This window comes from Oncorhynchus masou, chromosome 25 (genome assembly GCF_036934945.1).
Source record: "Oncorhynchus masou masou isolate Uvic2021 chromosome 25, UVic_Omas_1.1, whole genome shotgun sequence".
Lineage (NCBI taxonomy): Eukaryota > Metazoa > Chordata > Actinopteri > Salmoniformes > Salmonidae > Oncorhynchus > Oncorhynchus masou.
The window spans coordinates 39,016,498-39,042,711 of NC_088236.1; the positions used below are offsets into that span (position 1 = coordinate 39,016,498).

Here is a 26,214-nt window from a genome sequence, read left to right on the forward strand (position 1 = left end):
AAATGCTAAATTACAACACACCTTATAGGGTTAGGGTTTCCACATGGCCATATTTCCATGTTACAGCGATTTGTTTACGGAAGACTGAGGTGACCACTTGTGCTAGTTAGCTATCTTGCGTGCTCTAAACACCTGTGTGTAACGGAAGGAAGTAAGTCAGAATAATGTTGAAAAATAATAAAACTGAAAAATACAGGCAGATGCAACTGTGCTAAACCGGGTTAAAATAGTGTACAGTAAATGTATATTTAGCGTTTGTGAAATTGGTTTTATGTGATATGCAAGTAAAGGGCTTCATTTTTCTAGAACCATATCGCATTTGAGAATCGATTTACGTTTAGATGGAGTATTTGACCGTTTTGGCAGCCAGAGCCAGTCTCCCTCTTAACATAGCATATACAGTAAGGTCCTTGGAGGGTAAGGAGTAACGGTAGGCTCGCCTATGCTCTTTAACAGTATATTTTCAAACTATTGCCAAGCTAGAACACTATGGAGGATATCCATCCATCCAAAATACAGCCATGTTTATGCTAACTTTGTTCTAATTAAGTACTAATGTTATAGGACCAAAATACCAAAACATGTCCTTTTAGCCTGTGGTGCCTGACTGTAAGATCATTTGTAGAACTTTATTAATTATACATGCACTTGGACATATACCAAATTGTATATAATATATATAGGGTATTCTGTTTAATAATTTGTGTGGATTTATTGAGTGCTTTGTTATTATACATCTGCAAAACAGCTAGTTCTTCTATGACCAGAGACCATAGAAAACAGCCAGTGTCCTTCTTTTGTACGGTGCACATGTGCTTCCCCCTGCTAATTTATTCAAACCTCTTTGTGTTTGAATGTTGTCTGTCCATCAGAATCACAGCAGGATAAGGCTCCCTCATCAGACTCATGAGCTTAACTGCTGTCCAATTACTGATACAGACTTTCTAACCTTTATGGTGTCATGTTGGAAAAGTAGATTTAAAAACATCCATGTGATTTGCAGAGATCTGAGTACCCATGTATTATATATTATTTTGAGGCCTCACAATGAAACTACCTGTAACCCTTACATGTATGTAAACACTATTGCTATTCTCTCTGTGTTTGTGTTTTCATTGGTTTGCATTGCATGTCAAGCACATCAGATTAAGGTTGGAATGATGTTCTCCACATTGTTCCATTTACAGCCTTGTGGGCCTATATCCTAACAATAGTCCTTAATTTGATTGCAGCCTTGATACTGTAAGTAACAACCAGGCTAGGCTGAGAGGGAACAGGATTTAGTGCCAAATGTACCTCTGTGAGATATCTGTACTAGTGAGACATTCTCAGTGTAGTGTCGGATGCACTTTGAGACAATCATGTTCTCCTAGTCCCTCTTACGATGGAAGTGCATTGATATACATTCTTTATCATCTCAGTTTAATTAGTCCCTTTCAAACTGTAATCAGTACAATACTGCGTTGAACGTTTGTGTCCCTTATATCAATAAATAATACTGATGATAATTCACAAAATATACATCCAGTGGTTTGACACTTAGGCAAACTCAGCCATACAGTTACTACAGAGAGTGGGGAGACTTCCGACAAAAAGAAAGACACACAGGTGGCTGCACTCCTCAGCATTTGTTGCCATGCAGCTACTATATCATGTTGCAGGAGAGAGATGTGAACTCCCATGCACGTGCAGATGCCAGTGTATCTGTGTGGGTGCTGACGAGGGCATTCTCTTGTCTCACACCCTCTGCAATATCTCTGGCCACGGTGATGCTTGGGATCAAAAAGGTTAAATAAAAATAAATTGGCTCTCATATCGCTGAGTCTCAGTGGTTGTTGTGGAGACTTGCAACATTATATGTAGGACTTGACACATGCAGAACGAATGCCTAAAGTTAACTATAGTACTGGGAAAATGCTCAAGAGGAATAAGCATTTCGTAGACTACTGTCAATTGAACATTATGGGGCGGTTTCCTGGACAAAGATTAAGCCTCGTCTTGAATGTTTTTTTTTGGTCCAAGTCTAGGTTTAATCTGTTTCTGGGAATCCAACCCTATGGGTAACATAACAAAAGCTTAAAGCCTGCTTTACACGGTCATAGAGAACTACAGTGATTTTAGTCAGACCTGACCCCAATTCTGTCATATCGTGCAGCAGTACGCTAGCCAACTTAATCATCTTTAAAATGCTGCCCCTGCCAAGGCAACAATGGATCATCTGTTTTCTGGACAGATATAACAAATTATGTGTTTAATATGATTGTTTAATTACCCTGTTGTAACAGTTGATGATTTTTAAAAATTATTCTCTGTGAGTTTCTCCCTCAAATTTCTGTGGCTATCATATCCTCATAGTGTAAACCTGAGCTGTGGATGTCCACGTCGAGCTCCGGCCGACTCTCCAGCTCCACTGTGAGCTCCTGCAGGATCCTCTCCAAGTCTTGGTTCTTCTTGTGCATCTGCAGATAGTTGAGCTGAAGCTGGTTCTGGTACTTGATGACTCTGTCCTTCTCCTTGTTCCACGTCTGTCTTTCATGCTCAAAGCTGTTCAACAGCCTCTCCTGAGTCTCTCTCTCTTCCCTGAGCTCCCCTTTCATTCTCTCCACCTCTCCCTGGAGGGAGTCAGTGCTCATGCACCCTTCTCTCCCCCCACTCTGGTCTGTCCTCTGCTGGGCCTGGGCCTCCAGTTTGGCCTTCTGCTGCTGCCTCTGTTCTTTTGCCAGGGCCAGATCCTTTTTAATTCCTTTGATGTCTGTCTCTAGTATACCCACCTTTTCTCTTAGAAGATCAGCCTCGTTCTTCTTGCGCTGGAGCTCATTGTGGCATACCTGGGGTGGAATAGATGAATTGTGTCATTATAAAATGCAGTTTGCCGTTCAACATGGAGGCCTAGTAGATAATGACCTAGATTCAGCATTGTCACTCACACTTAAATGCGATTTAGATCTGCTCACCACTAGTGCAGCTTCTGTACTTAACTAAAGAAATCTATTCTGTATGCATATCATACTACCTCTGATTTTCTTTTGACAAAAGCGACCCAGTACCTCGACCTCCACGCTGCGAGAGTGTATCTTGTCCTCTAGTTCTTTGTTCTGCTGCCCCAATGCCTCCATTTTGGCCCGAGTCTCCTTCAGCGAGACCTTGAGGCTTACGATGTCATTCAGCTTGTGAGTGACATCAGCCTGGGAGTCCCTGAGATGCTGCTTCAGCAGGGAGATCTCCCCAGTCTTTTGACATACCTAGTAAAGAATGCAAAAAAAAAATTGTGTTGAATTACTGGCTGCTTTTGAGAATTTTTTAAAATTACATTCTCTCTGGCCTGTGCAAACCCTGTGCAATGTATTTTCCTAGTGACCTGACCAGGAAATACTTTGGGCCCTACTCAGTCACAACTAGGGCCCTGATTTTCATGGTAAGGCCATGTGGTCAGGAGAAATTCATGAGACATGCTGGCCACACTCACCTCCCACTGGGTCTCCTCTAAGGTGGGCTCGAGCTGGGTTTTCTCCCTCTCAAACGACCTCAGTTTGACCTCTGTCAGGTCCTTTTCCTGGGTCATCCTGGCCAGCTCATCCTGGAGCCTCTGCTTGTCCTGTTGCAGCTGACTGACCTGCAGTTGCAAGGCCTGGTGGTTCCTCACGGCCCTGTGCGAGACCTGCCTGAGCTTGGTGGAGCACCTCTGCTTCAGGCCCTCCATCTCCTCAACACAATACCTCTGCCTCTCCTCGAACAGCTGGCAAGTGTCCACCTCTTTCTCCTCAAAGCTCACCTGCAGCTCCTGCAGCTCTGTCTCACTCTCCAGCAGCCTCTGCTCCAGCAGCTCAATGAGGGACTCGTCCATTGAGATGGGAGAGCGATTACAGCCTCCCATCTCCTCCAGTAGAGGAATAGGCTGCTGAGTGGACGGTATGGAGATGTCATCCTTGTTAGCCTTCACTGCCCCTCCATTGCTTAGAGCTGCAGCCCTAGCACTGGCTCTAATGCCATTCCCATTGGTCCATGTAGAGCGGGGGGGCTGCAGGGGATGGGCCATGCCATGGGCTGAGCCTCCTGCACACTGAGACAATGGGCCTGTGGAAGTACTGAGGCTCCCATTGGTGCTTTGAGTAGGCAGGCTGGACATTGAATCCTGCCCAGAGTCTGAGAGGGTCACTGAAAAGGTGTCCTGTTTGGGCCCCTGGGAGTCTTTGGTCCTTTCTGGGGGAATAAGCAGGTGGGTGAGATTGTCGCGAGTCTCTGTGGAAGAGGTGCTCCTAGGGATGACTGGCTTGAAGGCTGTGGGCCGGATCAAAGCGTTCTCGGTATTCTAGAGGCAGAGGAAGGAGAGCAAATAGTCAATCAGAGAACCTGTTGGTTTTAGTTTTCAACCTTTCTTTTAGCAATGGAGATGATCATGAAGGAAATAGTGCTGACGAGAACAGATAACCACCCAGAAATTGGAGATTTGTACATGTAGAAGTGCAATGTAAGAATATACAGAATACATGAAACTGTCATGAAACATGAAACATGAGCTTATTCCATATGTCCCATCTGTGCTGTCTGGAAAGATCACCAGTTATACCCAACCTCCTCCTCCACGCTGTTGTACTGTCTGAGAAAAGATGAATTGCCCTACTCTGTGATATTAAGTGTGAGCGTTAATCCTGTGGACTCAGCATTCCTGTCCAGTGACTTCATGAATGGAAAGCACTTTCTCTCTTGAAGCATAAAGGCCTATTCAGAGAGCAGGACTTGGATAAGACAAGATAGCATCACTGATGACATCTTACAAACGATCAAGGCATTGCAATCTGCAGTATTTACTGATTTGAATTACTAAAATATAGCCTATCTATTCATTCTTAAGGAATATAACTCATAATGCCTTGTGAGGGCTCCTAGGTGGCGCAGCGGTCTAAAGCACAGCATCTCAGTGTTAGAGGTGTCACTACAGACCCTGGTTCAATTCCAGGCTGTATCCCAACCGGCCGTGATTGGGAGTCCAATAGGGCGGTGCACAATTGACCCAGCGTTGTCTGGGTTAGGGTTTGGCTGGGTAGGCCGTCATTGTAAATAAGAATGTGTTCTTAACTGACTTTCCTAGTTAAATAAACATTTTTTTTTAAATGAGCGTAGTCCAACCCAATCATTAAGTTGTATAAGTTTGTTTGTTTTTGCTGTCATTTTAGTCTTTCTAAAGTAATAATATATAGCTTAAAATATGTTTAAAATTCTAATTTAAATCTCTTGGACTGTCAGTCCTTGCATCTAGCTCTGTCTATGACTTGGAGTGTGGTTACACACATTTGCAGTTAGGCTGAAACCCAAACTCAAAATTGTGGCTTAAGTCATCAACCTTGGCGATGATTAAAAGGTCATGTTTTTTTTGCTATCTTTGTGCTTGTCTGATCTTGAAGTTGTGTTTGAAATTGCCTCCCTGGCTATCAATTGTACAACACAGAAATATTGACACAGGCAAGTATGTTGAGCAAGTATGCTGAGCAAGTTAGAGACTCACCTTCTCCAGTTTCCCAGACATAGGCAGCAACTTAGTTGGCACTCTACAGTCTGGTTCCGTATCAGTAAAATGTCCCTGTTCTAAAAGGTTCTCTGTTAGGATGCCTCTCTGGTGAGTCGTCCGCGGCTTGTGGCTCACTTTTATGTAAAAGAAGTCCTCACTCCTGCCTGCCTGAGAGATGGCTTTAGATGTGTTGTTGGAGGACCCCTGTGCAAAGCTATACTTCAGTAGGCCATCCAGGCTCCGGCCTGTCTTCCGGTGATGGCCTCCTTTCTTTAATTTGTACTCCGTGGCCTGACAGTGCTTGCTGTGAAGACTGTGACCTGAGACGAGGCTGCTGACGCTTCCCATGGTCTCTGAGCATAAGGGAAAGCAGAATGGATGTCCTGACAACTTTAACGTATTTTGTTGAAGAGGTACTTGTAGTGTGGGAAAAACTCATGACCCCAGGGAGATATTGTCAACGTTTCCATCTGAAGGGAAGAAATTGAGATTCAAACTTGAGATTTTTTTGTTATACTTTTCTCACTATTACTTTCACAATAAACCATACTGTAGACATACCCTCTCTTCATCATCCCTGCCCCGTGAGATACAAGGTCCCAGATGTTGCTAGCCATGAACTCAAACCCTCTAGGGAACAGACATAATGCCTTTCAGTTGTCACTAGTTACTAAGTAGCAGAGGTCTCCAAAGTGAATGAGATTGCCCATGGGCTCCCCAACCACCTGGTGTCTTTTCTTTAAACATAATGTCGACAGGAACAAAAGCATGGCTCAACGGGCCAACTATAATAGTCACATTAAGTAGTACGTATCTGACAGCTAATCCGTTGCAAATCATTCTTAACACGGCGTGGCTGGCGTGGAAGACATGCATAGCTGTCACTGTTAGTGTTTTTTTTTTGTTAGAGTATGGTGCAAGTGCAGTTGTTTTGAATGAATAAGGAGTGTTAGTATTCCACTGTTTGTCTCTCAGGAAGAGATGAAAAAACAGATAAAACAGGCACCTAGTGAGAACTCTTCTGCTCACCTTATCTTTTCATAGAAAATGCAATAATAGCTATGTGAACAGGGACTAAAATCCCAATGAACGAAACAGAATACAGCCTCTTGGTCACAGCATGTCAGAAAAAATGGATATTGAGCTTCGTTCAGGAGAAGGATATTTTTTACATGTTTACATGGTTTGACATGGTACTGTTTGGCGTGATACCTCACAATTTTCCTCAAATAATAGCTAATTATTGTTTTGATTTGTACCTTTTCAAGCACAGAACAATGCCAGATGCCATATGTAAACAATCTTTGACATCACCCCCCCCCCACACACACACACACCTCCCGCCTATCTGTCTGTCTGACATTCTTTCACAATCCCTCTCAAATTCTAGAATTCACCACCAAAATTAATCACAAGACTAGAAAATATTCACATTGACTTACTGCCATGGCAAAGCATCCGTCTAGCAGACTAACGCGCAGCAATCCCTTCAGTCCTGGAAATACCACGTAGCCGTGTGTGTGTACGAGTGTGCGTCCCTGAATGAACCATTCATGCAGTGAACACACCACCACTATCACCAGCCAAGAGGGTACTATTCTGAGGGGGTGGGTCTTTCTTTGCTTTATTCAGAGGCGGCCCGGCTTTGCATAACTGACATGTAAATTCAGCTCGACGGGAGATGGGACCTTGGAAGCTCCCCAGGGAATGGGGTGTATGACATGTGCTCCTTTTACCCTGGCACACGCCGCTCAAGTGATTAACTCCTTTTCCTCACAATGGATTCTTTAAACCCCCCCCGGACACCCCCAAACTCCCTCCGCCCCCTTTTCTCCATCAACTGACTGTGTAATACCCCCCCCCTTCCCTGTTCCTCCCACACTGCCCCACATTCACTCTGAACAAACACCTCTCTGGCTGAAGAGAAATAACCCCTCTTTATCTGCTGAAGTGTGCCATTCTTTGTGTGGACTTTTGTCTGGTATTTGATTTATTCTTACTGAACAGCAAACACCATATTTGAGTGTTAAATAAATGGCTACACTTTAGAATAAGGGGCAAATTGTGCAGTAAGAGTGATTTACTGCTGAGGGCTTTGAGTTGCTCTTAGTGCTGCTGTATCAGTTTCAGCTTGCCCACTTTCTCAGCCTCTCTAGGAATATACTCTAAAAGTAAACCCTTGTTTTAGTCAAGCAGCCTAAATTGATTCAATCTTTTAACACACAAACCTTAATTGATCAACTTTTTTGGTTGATCAAGGAAATATTTTGTGCAATGTTCACAGATGGAACATTATTGATTTTAGGAATATTAATTTCAAGGGCTTTCAAAATAAATCCATTTGTTGAGATTCAACTATTGATAAACAACAGGGCACAACTGCATTAGCAGTAGGGAGATATTTCCCCAAAAATCTGTAGATAATTGCTTTCATTTTAGCCTATCATACATATTCAAGATAATGTACATGAACTGTCTTTACTAAACCATATCAGAGGCTCTTCTTGTATTTTGAAGATTTTGTAATTTCATCAAGATTACATAATTGAAATATATTATACAAATCTATCTGACCCTCGGGCCTCCTAGGATCACAATGATGTAAGGCCTTCAGTCACTGGTGAACAATTGGGGGTATTTGGAGCTACAATGAGAATGGGGTTTGGGGGAGTGATCTCTTTGCTTGAGTGTGTGCATAGTGAGGGGGAGGGTTTGATACACGTGCCCCCACCAAGCCACAGCTGACCTGCCTGACACAAAAGCCTGCCACACAGCGGACCAGCTGACACTGAGACACAGTGACACGCGTAGCCAATCCATTACCTCATAGGCGAGAGCAGGGACATACAGGACAGGATTTATACCTGTCCCACAAGGAACGGGCCGCTCTGCTCTGCTGTACCTCTTTAGCAAGGCGTCCTGTTTAGTACCTCGCCCCTAGGCTGGAAACCTCTGCTAAAGAGGTACAGTAGAGCAATTCGTGATTGGTCATACCAATCTAAAACGACTCTTAAATCCGTGATGCTAGACACAAGCGGTAAAATGCCAGAGGAAGTCGCGACTCTGGTGCACATGGAAATATCTTTGATTTGTCTCTATGTCTCTATGACATTCAGAAGCTGAGCTATGACCTAGTCAAGGAGTCTAAGAAATTGGAAGTAATCTTCTACAATGTGTGACTGTCACTAATCCATTTTATTTGTATTTTTATTTATTTATTTATTAACAATAATTAAGAACAAATTCTTATTTACAATGACAGCCTACCAAAAGGCAAAAGGCCGCCTGCGGGGACAGGGGGTCTGGGATTTAAAAAAATAAATAAATGTAATATCTACGTAGGATAAAACACACATCCCAATAAGAGAGACAACACAACACTACATAAGGAAAGACCTAAGATAACAACATAGCAAGGAAGCAACACAACATGAGAGCAGTGCAAAACATGGCACAAACATTATTGGGCACAGTCAACAATTGATTAAATCAAATTTCTGTAAAATAGAATATGTGCTGTATAATTAAATTGATGGTTGACATAAATTATCATAATAAAACATATTTGGTAGCAGAATAACATTTTATTTTCTTTATCCATTATTATTATTATCATTAAATAGCCTACCTGAAAGATGTAATGAGTATTGGTAAACTTCGTAGAATTGCAGAAAATAAGCTTCAAAACAAACATTTTCTTAGGTCCCTTAATTTTCTTAGGGGGGGAGGTGGTAGGGTGGGGGGTCATGAAATTTTGTGTCACACAGCCCAATGTTATTTTCGGTAGAATTGTGGTTAGGCCCCATCGTGGTGCGTAAACTGAGAATAGATGGACTGAGAAGACATAATTATAAAGCGTTTTAGCCTCAAGTCCTCTCAGTCATGACACAGCCATATTCCAAACTCGCATATACAGTTGAAGTCGGAAGTTTACATACACTTAGGTTGGAGTCATTAAAACTCTACTTTGTGCATTACACAAGTAATTTTTCAAACAATTGTTTACAAACAGATTATTTCACTGATTATTCACTGTATCACAATTCCAGTGGGTCATACACTAAGTTGACTGTGCCTTTAAACAGCTTGGCAAATTCCAGAAAATGATGTAATGGCTTTAGAAGCTTCTGATAGTGTCACGTTCTGACCTTAGTTCTTTTGTTATGTCTTTGTTTTAGTATGGTCAGGGCGTGATTTGGGTGGGTTGTCTATGTTCCTTTTGTGGTGTTTTTATGTTTGGCCTGATATGGTTCTCAATCAGAGGCAGGTGTCGTTAGTTGTCTCTGATTGAGAATCATACTTAGGTAGCCTTTTCCCACCTGTGTGGTGTGGGTGATTATGTTCTGTTGAGTGTTTGTATTCTGCACCAGACAGAACTGTTTTGTTCGTTCACTTTGTTGTCTTTGCTCAGTGTTCAATTTCTTTATTAAAAATATGGACACTTACCACGCTGCGCATTGGTCCTCACCTTCTTCCACCGACGACCGTTACAGAATCACCCACCAACCAAGGACCAAGCAGCGTGGTAACGGGCAGCAGCAGAAATCTCAAGACTCCTGGACATGGGAGGAGATTCTGGACGGCAAGGGACACTGGCACAGGCTGGGGAATATTGCCGCCCCAAAGCAGAGATGGAGGCAGCGAAAGCTGAGCGGCGGTGGTATGAGGATGCAGCACGGAAGTGCGGCTGGGACGAGAGGCAGCCCCAAAAAGTTATTGGGGGGCACACGTGGAGTGTGGCTAAGTCAGGTAGGAGACCTGAGCCAACTCCCCGTGCTTACCGTGGGTAAAAGTTGAACCAGGCAGGCACCGTGTTATGCCGTGAGGCGCACGGTGTCCCCGGTGCGCAGGCATAGCCCAGTGCATTACAGCGCAGCGCCTCGTATCGGTCGGGCTAGAGTGGACATCGAGCCAGGTGCCATGAAACCGGCTCAGCGCATCTGGTCTCCAGTGCGTCTCCTCGGGCCGGGGTACATGGCACCAGCCCTACGCATGGTGACCCCGGTTCCCCAGCATAGCCCTGTGCGGTCTATTCCACCTCGCCGCACTGGCCTGGCTACGGGGAGTATCCAGCCAGGTAGGGTTGTGCAGGCTCAGTGCTGCCAGAGTCTCCCGTCTGTCCTGAGCTGCCAGAGTCTCCCGTCTGTCCTGAGCTGCTAGTCTCCCGTCTGTCCTGAGCTGCCAGAGTCTCCCGTCTGTCCTGAGCTGCCAGTCTCCCGTCTGTCCTGAGCTGCCAGTCTCCCGTCTGTCCTGAGCTGCCAGTCTCCCGTCTGTCCTGAGCTGCCAGTCTTCCGTCTGTCCCGAGCTGCCAGTCTCCCGTCTGTCCTGAGCTGCCGGAGTCTCCCGTCTGCCCTGAGCTGCCGGAATCTCCCGTCTGCCCTGAGCTGCCAGAGTCTCCCGTCTGTCCTGAGCTGCTAGTCTCCCGTCTGTCCTGAGCTGCCAGAGTCTCCCGTCTGTCCTGAGCTGCCAGTCTCCCGTCTGTCCTGAGCTGCCAGTCTCCCGTCTGTCCTGAGCTGCTAGTCTCCCGTCTGTCCTGAGCTGCCGGAGTCTCCCGTCTGCCCTGAGCGGCCGGAATCTCCCGTCTGCCCTGAGCTGCCGGAGTCTCCCGTCTGCCCTGAGCTGCCGGAGTCGCCCGCCTGTCCTGAGCTGCCGGAGTCGCCCGCCTGTCCTGAGCTGCCGGAGTCGCCCGCCTGTCCTGAGCTGCCGGAGTCGCCCGCCTGTCCTGAGCTGCCGGAGTCGCCCGCCTGTCCTGAGCTGCCGGAGTCGCCCGCCTGTCCTGAGCTGCCGGAGTCACCCGCCTGTCCTGAGCTGCCGGAGTCGCCCGCCTGTCCTGAGCTGCCGGAGTCGCCCGCCTGTCCTGAGCTGCCGGAGTCGCCCGCCTGTCCTGAGCTGCCGGAGTCGCCCGCCTGTCCTGAGCTGCCGGAGTCGCCCGCCTGTCCTGAGCTGCCGCAGTCGCCCGCCTGTCCTGAGCTGCCGGAGTCGCCCGCCTGTCCTGAGCTGCCGGAGCCGCCCGCCTGTCCTGAGCTGCCGGAGCCGCCCTTTACTCCGGTGCTGCCGGAATCGCCCTTTACTCCGGAGCTGCCGGAGTCTCCCGCCTGCCCGGTGCTGCCGGAATCTCCCATCCATTCGGGACCCGTCCATTCGGGTCCCAGTCCGAGGTTGGCGGCGAGGGTCGGCGCTCTACAGAGGCCATAGAGGCGGGTAAAGAGGCCGGCAAAGACTATGGTGGAGTGGGGTCCACGTCCCGCACCAGAGCCGCCACCGCGGACAGACACCCACCCAGACCCTCCTCTATAGGTTCAGGTTTTGCGGCCGGATTCCTCACCTTTGGGTGGGGGTGGGGGGGGGGTACTGTCACGTTCCGACCTTAGTTCTTTTGTTATGACTTTGTTTCAGTATGGTCAGGGCGTGATTTGGGTGGGTTGTCTATGTTCCTTTTGTGGTGCTTTTGTGTTTGGCCTGGTATGGTTCTCAATCAGAGGCAGATGTCGTTAGTTGTCTCTGATTGAGAATCAAACTTAGGTAGCCTTTTCCCACTTGTGTGGTGTAGGTGATTATGTTCTGTTGAGTGTTTGTATTCTGCCCCAGACCGAACTGTTTTGTTCATTCACTTTGTTGTTTTTGTTCAGTGTTCAATTTCTTTATTAAAAATATGGACACTTACCACGCTGCGCATTGGTCCTCACCTTCTTCCACCGACGACCGTTACAGATAGGCTAATTGACATTATTTGAGTCAATTGGAGGTGTACCTGTGGGTGTACTGTATTTCAAGGCCAACCTTTAAACTCAGTGCCTCTTTGCTTGACATCATGGGAAAATCAAAAGAAATCAGCCAAGACCTCAGAAACCAAATTGTAGACCTCCACAAGTCTGGTTCATCCTTGGGAGCAATTTCAAAACACCTGAAGGTACCACGTTCATCTGTACAAACAATAGTACGCAAGTTTAAACACCATGGGGACCACGCAGCCATCATCCCACTCAGGAAAGAGACGCGTTCTGTCTCCTAGAGATGAACGTACTTTGGTGCGAAAAGGGAAAATTAATCCCAGAACTACAGCAAAGGACCCTGTGAAGATGCTGGAGGAAACAGGTACAAAGTATCTATATCCACAGTAAAAATGAGTCCTATATCGACATAACCTGAAAGGCCGCTCAGCAAGGAAGAAGCAACTGCTGCAGGAGGGACTGTTGCACTTTACAAAATAGTTGGCATCATGGGGGTAGGAAAAATATGTGGATATACTGAAGCAACATCTCAATACATTAGTCAGGAAGTTAAAGCTTGGTCGCAAATGGGTCTTCCAAATGGACAATGACCGCAAGCATACTTCCAAAGTTGTGGCCAAATGGCTTAAGGACAACACAGTCAAGGTATTGGAATAGCAATCACAAAGCCCTGACCTCAAGCCTATAGACAATGTGTGGGCAGAACTGAAAAGCATGTGCGATCAAGGAGGCCTCCAAACCTGACTCAGTTACACCAGCCTTGTCAGGAGGAATGGACCAAAATTCACCCAACTTATTGTAAGAAGATTGTGGAAGGCTACCCGAAGCGTATGACCCAAGTTAAACAATTTAAAGGCAATGCTACCAAGTACTAATTGAGTGTATGTAAACTTCTGACCCACTGGAAATGTGATGAAAGAAATTACAGCTGAAATAAATCATCCTCTCTGCTATTATTCTGACATTTCACATTCTTAAAATAAAGTGGTGATCCTAACTGACCTAAGACAGGGAATTTTTACTAGGATTAAATGTCAGGAATTGTGAAAAACTGAGTTTAAATGTATTTGGCTAAGGTGTATGTAAACTTCTGACTTCAACTGTGGATTGTGAGTGTGTGTATGTGTGTGTGAATGTGAGACACCAAAAAGGACAACAAAAACGTTTCCAGGGTTTAATGAGGTGAATAATTGAAAAGGAAGGCCCTGTCTCTATATTTGTACGCTGTCAATGATTCTCCTCACGTAGCTTGACATTGTTCCTTGTGCATTGTGTGGCCAAGTTGAAAGTAAGAGTTATCTTCATTAAACTAAATGACACTCTGCTGGGAATGATGTGGGAGACAGAGACAAGCATCGATCTGTCACTTTCCCTCTTATTCTCCTGCTATCCATCCATCCAGGCTGTACATGCCCTAGTGTGATTTCTCCTCAGAGCATACAATGGCAGCTAATTGGATAATCCACTTAGTACATTGGTGAGGAGGCTGTGAGTGAATGACCCCTCAGCTCTGAATAGGGAATCGCACACGCTCATTCCTACTGCCATTGATGGTCGAGAGAGAGTTTTTGTGTGGCTGTGTGCGAGTGAGTGATATCAATGAAAATGTCAACATTATGTTTGAAGTGAGTATGGGTATTTTGTAGGCTACCCTGAGTGCCCTTCAATCAATCCTTTTGAGTGGTGGAGGAAAGGGCCTTGTGTGGATGGGGGGAAAAGTTAAATGACTGGTTGTGGTGAAGTGAGCATGCGCTAGTCATTAATTAAACATCATTGCTTTTCATTAAGGTAAGAAACAGCCAGGTCCGTTTTAATGGAGGCCTATCTCTGAAATTAGAATGCTTGCCTGAAGCGATTCAACCCTTTCAAATTAGACATTAGGCCGACAAACAATCAACCGTTACTCTACAAAGGTGATGCTCATTCTATGAATTTGCATTTCTGGGGTGCCCGGTGATAACATTCTGAAAGGCATTTGCATAAGCCTAGCAGCTGGGCTCCGTACAAGGAGAAACGTGTTTTAAATTGTATCCAAATGGTACCCCTAATTAACGATCAGGCCAAAGAAAGTATGTTTGTAAGTGACAAGGCTTTATGCCTAATGTATTATTACATATCCTTACTGAGCCACACTATCCACATTCTACATCGATTATTGCTCTCTGATGTCTGTACACTTAACGTTCCTGAGTACTGAAGTGGCTGGAATCTATCCAAAAACTGTTTTAGAGAGTTGTGTGCATCATACATTAGATGTTACAGATCAGTAGCCTCTCCGTAATCATAAAATATTTACTTCTTAGGCTTTTATCTCTGAGTCAGACTAAAAATAAAAGGCCACAGTGAAAAGCAAGGCAGCAAATAGCAGTATTTGTCTACCTTTATCGAAAAGTAAAACTGTAGAGACCTATACTACTTGCATCCACTTACAGATAAGTAGTAACTTTCAAAGTAAGTTCAGTAGGTAAAAGTATCTCTGGGCCTAACCTTCTTCAATAATGTAGGACCACAGATAGAAAGCTTGTGAACCCCACAAAAAATGAGAAGCCCTCAAAAAGTGACAAGTGTCTTCTGAGCTTCATTAGAGGGGAAGTGAATTTAGCTCCAAACTTTCCAGCCTGGCCTCAAAGATACAGTATATGAAACATACTTACTATATGCATTTCTGTCTCAAAGTCTAGTTACTTGAAACAGAAACGAAAGGTTGGTTGGGGCGGATGGGTGGGTGTATACGGCGACCGTCTAGCAATCCAAAGGTTGCGTGTTTGAGTTGCGTCGGGGACATCTGTAGCATTTTAGTTCATCCTTCCCCTAACCCTTATTCTAACCTTAACCCAATTCACATAACCTGCTACAAAAACTCTCCTAACCTTTTTTGTTTTGTTCTCCTAAACACTAACGTTAATTCTCCCTGTAATTCTTCTTTGTTGTTATGATGCAACATGCAAAAAAGTCTACCAAGACGTATGATAAGTTACATCATCCAATTTGTATGATATTATACATCCTCTATGTCGTATGATATTGTACGACCGCTATTTAATTCATAATGTAACGTAACATAATATATCATACAAAATGGAGGGAACTGTCACGCCCTGGTCATAGTATATTGTGTTTGTCTTTATTTATTTGGACAGGCCGGGGTGTGACATGGGTTTATTGTGGTGTGTTTTGTCTTGGGGTGTTGTTGGGTGTGTGGCTTAGTGGGGGTATCTAGCATAGTCTATGGCTGTCTGGAGTGGTTCTCAATCAGAGGCAGGTGTTTATCGTTGTCTCTGATTGGGAACCATATTTAGGCAGCCATATTCTTTGAGTATTTTGTGGGTGATTGTTCCTGTCTCTGTGTTTATTGTCACCAGATAGGCTGTATAGGTTTCCACGTTCCATTTGTCGTTTTGTATTGTTAGTTATTTCATGTTTAGTTCCCTGTCATTAAAGAACATGAATAACCACCACGCTGCATTTTGGTCCGCTTCTCCTTCGACAGACGAGAACCGTTACAGAATCACCCACCACAACAGGACCAAGCGGTGTGGTAACAGGCAACAGCAACAGCAGGAGCAACAAAGAGAGGAATGGACATGGGAGGACGAATTGTACAGAGAAGGACCTTGGGATCAGCCTGGAGAATATCGCCAGCCTGGAGAATATCGCCACCCCAAAGAAGAACTGGAGGCGACGAAAGCTGAGAGGCGCTGGTATGAGGAGGCAGCATGGCGACGCGGATGGAAGCCTGAGAGTCAGCCCCAAAAATTTCTTGGGGGGTGGCTCACAGGGAGTATGGCGATGCTAGGTAGGAGACCTATGCCAACTTCCTGTGGTTACCGGGGGGCTAGAGAGACTGGGCAGGCACCGTGTTATGCTGTGGTGCGCACGGTGTCTCAGGTGCGGGTGCATAGGCCGGTGCGTTATATTCCAGCTCCGCATATCGTCCGGGGTAGATTGAGCGTCGAGCCAAATGCCATGAAGCCGGCTCTACGCATCTGGTCCCCAGTGCGTCTCTTTGGGCCGGCTTACATGGCACCAGCCTTGCGCACGGTGTCCCCGGTTCGCCTGCATAGCCCAGTACGGGCTATTCCACCTCGCCGCACTGGTAGAGCGACCGGGAGTATTCAACCGGGTAAGGTTGGGCAGGTTTGGGCAGGTTGGGCCTGTTCAGCGCAGCCAGAGCTGCCAGCCTGCATGGAGCAACCAGAGCTGCCAGCCTGCATGGAGCAACCAGAGCTGCCAGTCTGCATGGAGCTGCCAGTCTGCATGGAGCAGCCAGAGCTGTCAGTCTGCATGGAGCAGCCAGAGCTGCCAGTCTGCAAGGAGCTGCCAGTCTGCAAGGAGCTGCCAGTCTGCATGGAGCAGCCAGAGCTGCCAGTCTGCAAGAAGCCGCCAGAGCTACCAGTCTGCAAGAAGCCGCCAGAGCTGCCAGTCTACATGGAGCAGCCAGAGCCGCCAGTCAGCATGGAGCAGCCAGACCCGCCAGTCAGCATGGAGCAGCCAGAGCTGCCAGTCAGCATGGAGCAGCCAGAGCCGTCAGTCTGCCAGGATCCGCCAGTCAGCCAGACTCTTCCAGATCCGCCAGTCAGCCAAACTCTTCCAGATCCGCCAGTCAGCCAGACTCTTCCAGATCTGCCAGTCAGCCAGGATCCGCCAGTCAGCCAGACTTCCAGATCTGCCAGTCAGCCAGACTTTTCCAGATATGCCAGTCACCAGACTCTTCCAGATCCGCCAGTCAGCCAGACTCTTCCAGATCCGCCAGTCAGCCAGGATCCGCCAGTCAGCCAGACTCTTCCAGATCTGCCAGTCAGCCAGACTCTTCCAGATCTGCCAGTCAGCCAGACTCTTCCAGATCTGCCAGTCAGCCAGACTCTTCCAGATCCGCCAGTCAGCCAGACTCGTCCAGATCCGCCAGTTAGCCAGGATCTGCCAGAACCGCCAGCCAGCCAGGATCTGCCAGATTCAACTACCTGGCTGAGCTTCCTCTCAGTGCTGCGCTTCCTCTCAGTTATGAGCTTCCCTTCAGTCCCGAGCTACCCCTCAGTCCCGAGCTACCCCTCAGTCCCGAGCTGCCCCTCAGTCCCGAGCTGCCCCTCAGTCCAGTGGGGTTTTGGGTGAGGACTACTAGGCCATGGTCGGCGGCGAGGGTGGACTATCCAAGGACGCGAGGAGGAGGGACTAAGACTTTGATAGAGTGCGGTCCACATCCCGCGCCGGAGCCGCCACAATGGACAGACGCCCACCCGGACCCTCCCCTATGGTTTTTGGTGTGCGTCCGGGAGTCCGCACCTTGGGGGGGGGGGGGGTTCTGTCACGCCCTGGTCGAAGTATTTTGTGTTTGTCTTCATTTATTTGGTCAGGCCAGGGTGTGGCATGGGTTTTTGTATGTGGTGTGTTTTGTATTGGGATTGTAGCTTAGTGGGGTGTTCTAGATCTAGATCTGTTCTATGGCTGTCAGTCTATGGCTGTCTGAAGTGGTTCTCAATCAGAGGCAGGTGTTTATCGTTGTCTCTGATTGGGAACCATATTTAGGCAGCCATATTCTTTGAGTGTTTCGTGGGTGATTGTCCTTAGTGTCCTTTTGTCCTTGTTCTGTGTTAGTTTACACAAGTATAGGCTGTTTCGGTTTTCGTTACGTTCATTACGTTTATTGTTTTGTAGTGTTTGTGTTTAGTGTGTTTGGTCATTAAACATGAATCGTAATCTACACGCCGCATTTTGGTCCGACTCTCCTTCCCATACAGAAAACCGTAACACATGGCTTGGTTTTTGTCATCTCCCGTCTGGATTACTGCAACTCGCTGTTGGCTGGGCTCCCTGCCTGTGCCATTAAACCCCTACAACTCATCCAGAACGCCGCAGCCCGTCTGGTGTTCAACCTTCCCAAGTTCTCTCACGTCACCCCGCTCCTCCGCTCTCTCCACTGGCTTCCAGTTGAAGCTCGCATCCGCTACAAGACCATGGTGCTTGCCTACGGAGCTGTGAGGGGAACGGCACCGCAGTACCTCCAGGTTCTGATCAGGCCCTACACCCAAGCAAGGGCACTGCGTTCATCCACCTCTGGCCTGCTCGCCTCCCTACCATTGAGGAAGTACAGTTCCCGCTCAGCCCAGTCAAAACTGTTCGCTGCTCTGGCCCCCCAATGGTGGAACAAACTCCCTCACGACGCCAGGACAGCGGAGTCAATCACCACCTTCCGGAGACACCTGAAACCCCACCTCTTCAAGGAATACCTAGGATAGGATAAGTAATCCTTCTCACCACCCCCCTTAATGATTTAGATGCACTATTGTAAAGTGGCTGTTCCACTGGATGTCAGAAGGTGAATTCACCAATTTGTAAGTCGCTCTGGATAAGAGCGTCTGCTAAATGACTTAAATGTATGTAAATGTTTTTGCTTTGACATGCACTGTCAACTGTGAGACCTTTTACATAGTCAGGTGTGTGCCTTTCCAAATCATGTCTAATCAATTGAATTTACCATAGGTGGACTTCAATCAAGTTGTAGACACATCTCAAAGATGATCAATGGAAACAGGATGCATCTGAGCTCAGTTTTGAGTCTCATAGCAAAGGGTCTGAATACTTACGTAACATTTATAAAAACCTGTTTTTGCTTTGTAGATTGATTTTTATTTTATTCAACCATTTTAGAATAAGGCTGTAACGTGACAAAATGTGGAAAAAGTCAAGTGGTCTGAATACTTTCCCGAATGTACCGTACATTAGATTTGGGGGTGGGGAAGCAAATATGTGTACTCATTCGCTGCAATAGCATCCCTACATTAGCATCGCTGAACCAAGCCTCATATACAGATGCTGTATTTGGGTATCTGGGCCAGTTATTTTGAGAGCCTCTTTAGCAGGCCATGACAATTTTAATGGTTAGTCTGAAGAGATTGCAGATTGGATATAAAAGAAATACAGTTCCGTTCTGCTCTCCAAAGCCTGTCTTCTCCAGTTTTTATACACCCACACGTTTCTGTATTCCTTTTGATTTCCCTGCATGAAGCAGCACTACAATGCATGTCTATGCAGGTACACAGTTTATCCAATCTCTCATCTTGTCACCAGATCTGTCTGCAGGTTTCAACACATCATGTATACAATGGTCACAATGTTTTTGTGGTTATAGCAGTGCACACCAATTTCCTTGTTTGATGTACACTGGGGAGGTCTGTTGTCTATTAGAGACTAATTACAAGCTGTTGAAATGCTGTAGTCTGAAACAGTATATTGCTACATATTATATTGCACTTGATAGTGTTTAGAGAGAGCAGTGGAATGCTAACACCTCAGTTAGGACCGACGCGCATGTACTCCAGAGAGTTGTTTTTTAGAAACAAGCTAAACACCTCCACAAAATGACAAACTTTTCTACTCTTTATTTGTTAAAATAAAGGTTCTTCTTCAATCATAGACAACAAAACAGGTCAGAACACATTCACATGCTCAACTTCTTTCTGCTGCCTTTCCGTTACTTCTAGCATGTTTACCCTGGGCTAGTCATCGATATGAACCACTTGTACCAAGTCACATCCAGTTTAGCAGCCATAACATTTGAGCCTTAGGTGACCTACCTCCATTACTGAGTGCTGAGCTACTTTCCCGTGTCTGCCTCTTCCATGTGGAGGATGGCTTGCGCTGCTGAGTGGGACACAAAGGGGCAATGTCTCGTTTTATGTTTGTGTTTATTTTTCTTTGTCCTCTAAGCCCGTTTTTGTCTCTCCATACTGTGTGTTCACTTCATCGCACAGGAATGGAGTGCTGTCACCCTCCCACAGAAATACATAGCTACTCTTTTGCTACCTTCCTCTTTCTACCTCTCCTTTCTCCTTGTTCCTTCCCTCTTTAACCCCCCCCCCACTGTCCCTTTCTCTACCACTCACTCACCCTTTTCTTGCTCGCTCCTATCTCCTCCTCTCACTCTCCCATCTTCCTATCTATTGAGCGGTATTTCTCCACTCTGCTTTCTGCACCCCTCCCTCTTCCTCTTTCAGCTCTCCCTCTATCCGCTCTCTCTCTCTCTCTTTCTCTCTCTCTCTCGCTCACTCTCCCCCTCCTTGGCACTCAGCCACAATATTTTGTTATCCATCATAACTCCACTGCCTGTGTGGACCCACATACCATCAGCCCACTGTTCTTATTGGATGCCTCCACACTCTTCTAAAGCTTTTCCGAGGCACGGTGTGCATGTGTGTCTGTTTCAGTGTGCATAATGCTGGTTTTGTAATTCAACCCACTGTGCCATAAACATTTCGAACCTATGTTGATTTACTCCACGTTAATAATACATAGGAGCAGGCAAATCAATTATAAAACAGTAACAACTTAGTATGTAACAGCTTACACAATGTCTCTACTGTATTTATTTGACAGTTTGTGAATACTCTAAAGAATTGTGTGCTGAAAACAGGTTGGTTTTGTCACGTTCTGACCTTTATTTCCTTTGTTTTGTCTTTATTTAGTATGGTCAGGGCGTGAGTTGGGTAGGCAGTCTATGTTTGTTTGTTCTATATTTTGGGTATTTCTATGTTTCGACCTAGTATGATTCTCAATCAGAGGCAGGTGTCATTAGTTGTCTCTGATTGTGAATCATACTTAGGTAGCCTGGGTTTCACTGTGTGTTTGTGGGTGATTGTTCCTGTCTCTGTGTCTGCACCAGATAGGACTGTTTGGGGTTTTTCACATTTCTTGTTTTTGTAGTCAGTTGTTCATGTGTACATTTCCGTATGAAAAATAACCATTGACACTTACCACGCCGCATATTGGTCCTCTGATCCTTTTCGCCTCTCCTCTTCGGAAGAAGAGGAGGAAATCCCTCACAGGTTTTAGATGAAAGTTAAACTCTGACAGTGCTCTGGGGCTGATGATATGACTCATCCTCTGTTTCTCCCTGGTCTGAGCGCTCAGTGTTTAGCTCCTGAGGATTAAACCTGCTTCACTGGTTCGTCCATCCCTGCTCAATAATTCACACAGGGATATATTTTGGTCCATAACAGTTATGTAACAGATGCATTAATGATCAGCTGGATGCAGGTTAGAACTCCGACTGTGGTGTTGGAGGAAGACGCATTCCAAACCTCTCATAGTAGCTCTACTTAGATGCATTAAAAGTGACCTTTCTGTTAAAATGGATGTCCCTACTTTACTATTTTCCCCTAACCCTACCACCCTTCCCCTAATTGGAGTAAACTAACGGACAATCATTCTTAGGATTACACTTCAAGCTTATACTGTACATTTTACATACATTTCACGGACAGTATATTTTACACAAGTTATATTTTGTCTGAAAACCATCCAGTTTTGATTTCTAGCTGCCATATATATTTTTCCACTGTGCTGTGATGTTTCACAAATGTTCTGAACCTTTCTATTCTCGTAGTTTCTGCAGATTGTAAATTAAAGATAAACACCTTTGCTAAAAGTATTCATATATTATTGATTGATTGACTATGATTATCAAATCCCCCATTAGTGTTATTTGCAGAGTTAGCTCTAAGTAAATGTTGCATTATTTCAGCCATTCCTGAATCTGTGACCACAAACAAGCTACACATATGTGCGGTACCAAAACAAGTGATCTAATGATTGTCTCTTGGCAGCAAAATTTGCAGCACTGGGATGGTTGTATCCCCCAAATATATCTAATATTATATTGGTTGCAAGAATTTTGTATAATAATATCAAATGAAAAACTTTAAGTTTTGAATCTGGTGTCGTTTTGTGTGTCAGTTCATGGAATCGGTACATCGAAAATATCCTCCCAACTATTTTGTAACCTGTATGGTGCAGGCTGTGATTTTTTTGGTCCTTTAATGAGACTGGTATACGTTTTTATTATCACAATTGTCTTTAGCCAGTTTTGGTTTTTAATGCTGGGACAACAGATAGAAAAGGTCCATATATTTTTGTTAACTGCATGTGTGACGTATTTATGATATAACTTACAAAGATTTTGCCGTTTTACTTTTTTTTCAACAAAATAAATCATGTTTTTCTTTAATCAATTTAGTGCAATTGTGTTTAGCCATAATATTTGTTCTAAAATGTGTTCTGTCTTTTCTGGTGGAATAAACTGAAATTGCAACCAGCTTTCTATTGCTTGTTTAAAAAAAATAGCAATATTTTGGAGATGATTTCATTTTCAAAAAACCGAAAGTGAGAGGTTGTCATCTGAATTAATTGGAAAAGGCCATTCTGGAACATTGGATGAAACATTCGTACTAATCTGCTAGAGAACCAGTTTGGATTTAAGTATAACTTTTGTATGGCTGAAGCCTTTAGTGCGTGGTCTAATGCTTTAATATTTAATCATTTCTGCCCTCCAAATTCATATTCGTTATATATTCTTCCCTTCAATGGTAGCAAAATCTTAACTAATTTGGCTAACTTTCTATTAAAATGTATTGTATTGGGATCATTTATTTATTCAAGTATGTGAATACTGAGAATGTCCACTTCGCCATCGGACAATTGTATTGGTAAACTACACGGTAATGCAAAAGTAAAAATTTTTAGAGGTCCAATATGTAATATAGTGTATTTAGCATTATTCAGTTTTAATCCAGAGAGGCTCCAAATTGTTTTCTAAAGAGAACATGAATTGTCAGTGTATTAATGACATGTTTTTAAGCCCTGGATTTTTAGCCCCTTGACATTGTTGTTGGATCTGATTTTATTAGCTAACATTTTCGATGGCCATAATATATAGACATGCCAATAATGGACAGCCTTGTTTTACTCCTCTTAACAATGAAATACTTTATGAGAACAAGCCATTATTTACAATTTTACACCTGGGGTTACGAGACATAACTTTAACCCATTGTATAAGCGATTCTCCAAAATTAAAATAGTCCAGGCATTTATGTATAAATTCCCGTCATACTTTATCAGAATACTTTTCAAAGGTAGCTATGAATACCAGTCCTGGTTTCACAGATTTGTATAGTGTTCTATCAGGAATCAAGGTAAGATCCAAATGCAGACACATCGAATTGAGAATGGTTTAATATTCCAACAGGGGCAGGCAATAGACAGGTCAAGACAGACCGGGGTCGGTAAACCAGTGGTGGGGCAACAGTACCGGATGGCAGGCAGGTTTAGGGTCAGGGTAGGCAGAGGTCAACAATTCAGAGGTGAGGCAATCACAAGGACAGGTGAAACAGATCAAGGTGTGACAGTGTTCTATTGTTTCCAGTATTTGTCTTATATTAACTTCAATGTATCATCCATGTAAAAAAACTTTCTGATAAGGATGAATAATATTTGTATTTGTATTTATTAGGTATCCCAATTAGCTGCTGCCAATTAGCTACTCTTCCTGGGATCCAAACACATTAAGGCACTTACATTACACATAAACTGTATTGACCTCAAAGCGAGCAAAGATGTTGTTTAGTCTGCCTGGGAGCAAGACATCGTGGTCCGTGACGGGGCTGATGTTTCTTTGGTAGTCCGTGACTGACTATAGACCCTACCACATACCTCTCGTGTCTGAGTCATTGAATTGTGACTCCACTTTGTCTCTATACTGACGTTTAGCTTGTTTGATTGCATTGCGGAGGGAATAGCTACACTGTTTGTATTCGGTCATGTTTCTGGTCACCTTGCCCTGATTGAAAGCAGTGGTTCGCACGTTCAGTTTTGTGCAAATACTGCCATCAATCAACGGTTTCTGGTTGGGGAATGTTTTAATAGATGCTGTGGGTACAACTTCACTGATGCACTTGTTGCTCACCGAATCAGCGTATTCATCAATGTTGTTGTTTGCCGTTATGCGGAACATATCCCAGTCCACGTGATCAAAGCAATCTTGAAGTGCGGAATCCTTCTTGGTCGGACCAGCGTTGAACAGACCTGAGCGCAGGTGCTTCCTGTTTTAGTCCCTGTCTATAGGCTGGGAGCAACAAAATGGAGTCGTGGTCAGCTTTTCCGAAAGGAGGGCGTGGGAGGGCCTTGTATGCGTCACGGAAGTTAGAATAACAATGATCCAGGGTTTTTCCAGCCCGGGTTGAGCAATCTATATTCTGCTAGAATTTAGGGAGCCCTGTTTTCAGATTAGCCCTGTTAAAACCCCCAGCTACAATAAATGCAGCCTCCGGATATGTGGATTCCATTTTACATAGAGTCAAATAAAAAAATTCAGGGCCGTCGATACAGTGCCTTGCGAAAGTATTCGGCTCCCTTGAACTTTGCGACCTTTTGCCACATTTCAGGCTTCAAACATAGATATAAAAGTGTATTTTTTTGTGAAGAATCAACAACAAGTGGGACACAATCATGAAGTGGAACGACATTTATTGGATATTTCAAACTTTTTTAACAAATCAAAAACTGAAAAATTGGGCGTGCAAAATTATTCAGCCCCCTTAAGTTAATACTTTGTAGCGCCACCTTTTGCTGCGATTACAGCTGTAAGTCGCTTGGGGTATGTCTCTATCAGTTTTGCACATCGAGAGACTGAATTTTTTTCCCATTCCTCCTTGCAAAACAGCTCGAGCTCAGTAAGGTTGGATGGAGAGCATTTGTGAACAGCAGTTTTCAGTTCTTTCCACAGATTCTCGATTGGATTCAGGTCTGGACTTTGACTTGGCCATTCTAACACCTGGATATGTTTATTTTTGAACCATTCCATTGTAGATTTTGCTTTATGTTTTGGATCATTGTCTTGTTGGAAGACAAATCTCCGTCCCAGTCTCAGGTCTTTTGCAGACTCCATCAGGTTTTCTTCCAGAATGGTCCTGTATTTGGCTCCATCCATCTTCTCATCAATTTTAACCATCTTCCCTGTCCCTGCTGAAGAAAATCAGGCCCAAACCATGATGCTGCCACCACCATGTTTGACAGTGGGGATGGTGTGTTCATTGTGATGAGCTGTGTTGCTTTTACGCCAAACATAACGTTTTGCATTATTGCCAAAAAGTTCAAATTTGGTTTCATCTGACCAGAGCACCTTCTTCCACATGTTTGGTGTGTCTCCCAGGTGGCTTGTGGCAAACTTTAAACAACACTTTTTATGGATATCTTTAAGAAATGGCTTTCTTCTTGCCACTCTTCCATAAAAGCCAGATTTGTGCAATATACGACTGATTGTTGTCCTATGGACAGAGTCTCCCACCTCAGCTGTAGATCTCTGCAGTTCATCCAGAGTGATCATGGGCCTCTTGGCTGCATCTCTGATCAGTCTTCTCCTTGTATGAGCTGAAAGTTTAGAGGGACGGCCAGGTCTTGGTAGAATTGCAGTGGTCTGATACTCCATCCATTTCAATATTATCGCTTGCACAGTGCTCCTTGGGATGTTTAAAGCTTGGGAAATCTTTTTGTATCCAAATCCGGCTTTAAACTTCTTCACAACAGTATCTCGGGCCTGCCTGGTGTGTTCCTTGTTCTTCATGATGCTCTCTGCGCTTTTAACGGACCTCTGAGACTATCACAGTGCAGGTGCATTTATATGGAGACTTGATTACACACAGGTGGATTGTATTTATCATCATTAGTCATTGAGGTCAACATTGGATCATTCAGAGATCCTCACTGAACTTCTGGAGAGAGTTTGCTGCACTGAAAGTAAAGGGGCTGAATAATTTTGCACGCCCAATTTTTCAGTTTTTGATTTGTTAAAAAAGTTTGAAATATCCAATAAATGTTGTTCCACTTCATGATTGTGTCCCACTTGTTGTTGATTCTTCACAAAAAAATACAGTTTTATATCTTTATGTTTGAAGCCTGAAATGTGGCACAAGGTCGCAAAGTTCAAGGGGGCCGAATACTTTCGCAAGGCACTGTATGTCTGCTTGGGGGGAATATACACGAAAGTGATTAGGATCGAAGAGAATTCTCTTGGTAGATAATGTGGTCGGCATTTGATTGTGAGGAATTTTAAGTCAGGTGAACAAAAGGACTTGAGTTCCTGTATGTTGTTATGATCGCACCACGTCTCGTTAATCATAAGGCATACAACCCTGCCTTTAATCTTAC

The 26,214-nt window shown here is 44.7% G+C and overlaps 1 protein-coding gene across 3 annotated transcripts; it reads right to left on the reverse strand.

Annotated features, from left to right (window-relative positions):
- Nucleotides 1-591: 591 nt before the first annotated feature.
- LOC135514299 (leucine zipper putative tumor suppressor 1-like) lies at nt 592-20,138 on the reverse strand. Of its 3 annotated transcripts, none has more exons than XM_064937682.1 (5): nt 19,809-20,138; nt 5,504-5,976; nt 3,467-4,309; nt 3,048-3,242; nt 592-2,828 (listed from the first exon to the last, which is right to left on the reverse strand). In XM_064937682.1, exons 2-5 carry the CDS (start codon nt 5,852-5,854, stop codon nt 2,325-2,327), a joined length of 1,893 nt encoding a protein of 630 aa, XP_064793754.1. In that variant the 5' UTR covers nt 5,855-5,976; nt 19,809-20,138; the 3' UTR covers nt 592-2,324. The 3 variants fall into 3 exon arrangements, with proteins under 3 accessions (XP_064793754.1, XP_064793756.1, XP_064793757.1); XM_064937684.1 differs by lacking the exon at nt 19,809-20,138 and adding an exon at nt 6,949-7,035; XM_064937685.1 differs by lacking the exon at nt 5,504-5,976 and having other exon boundaries at nt 19,809-20,137.
- Nucleotides 20,139-26,214: the final 6,076 nt, after the last annotated feature.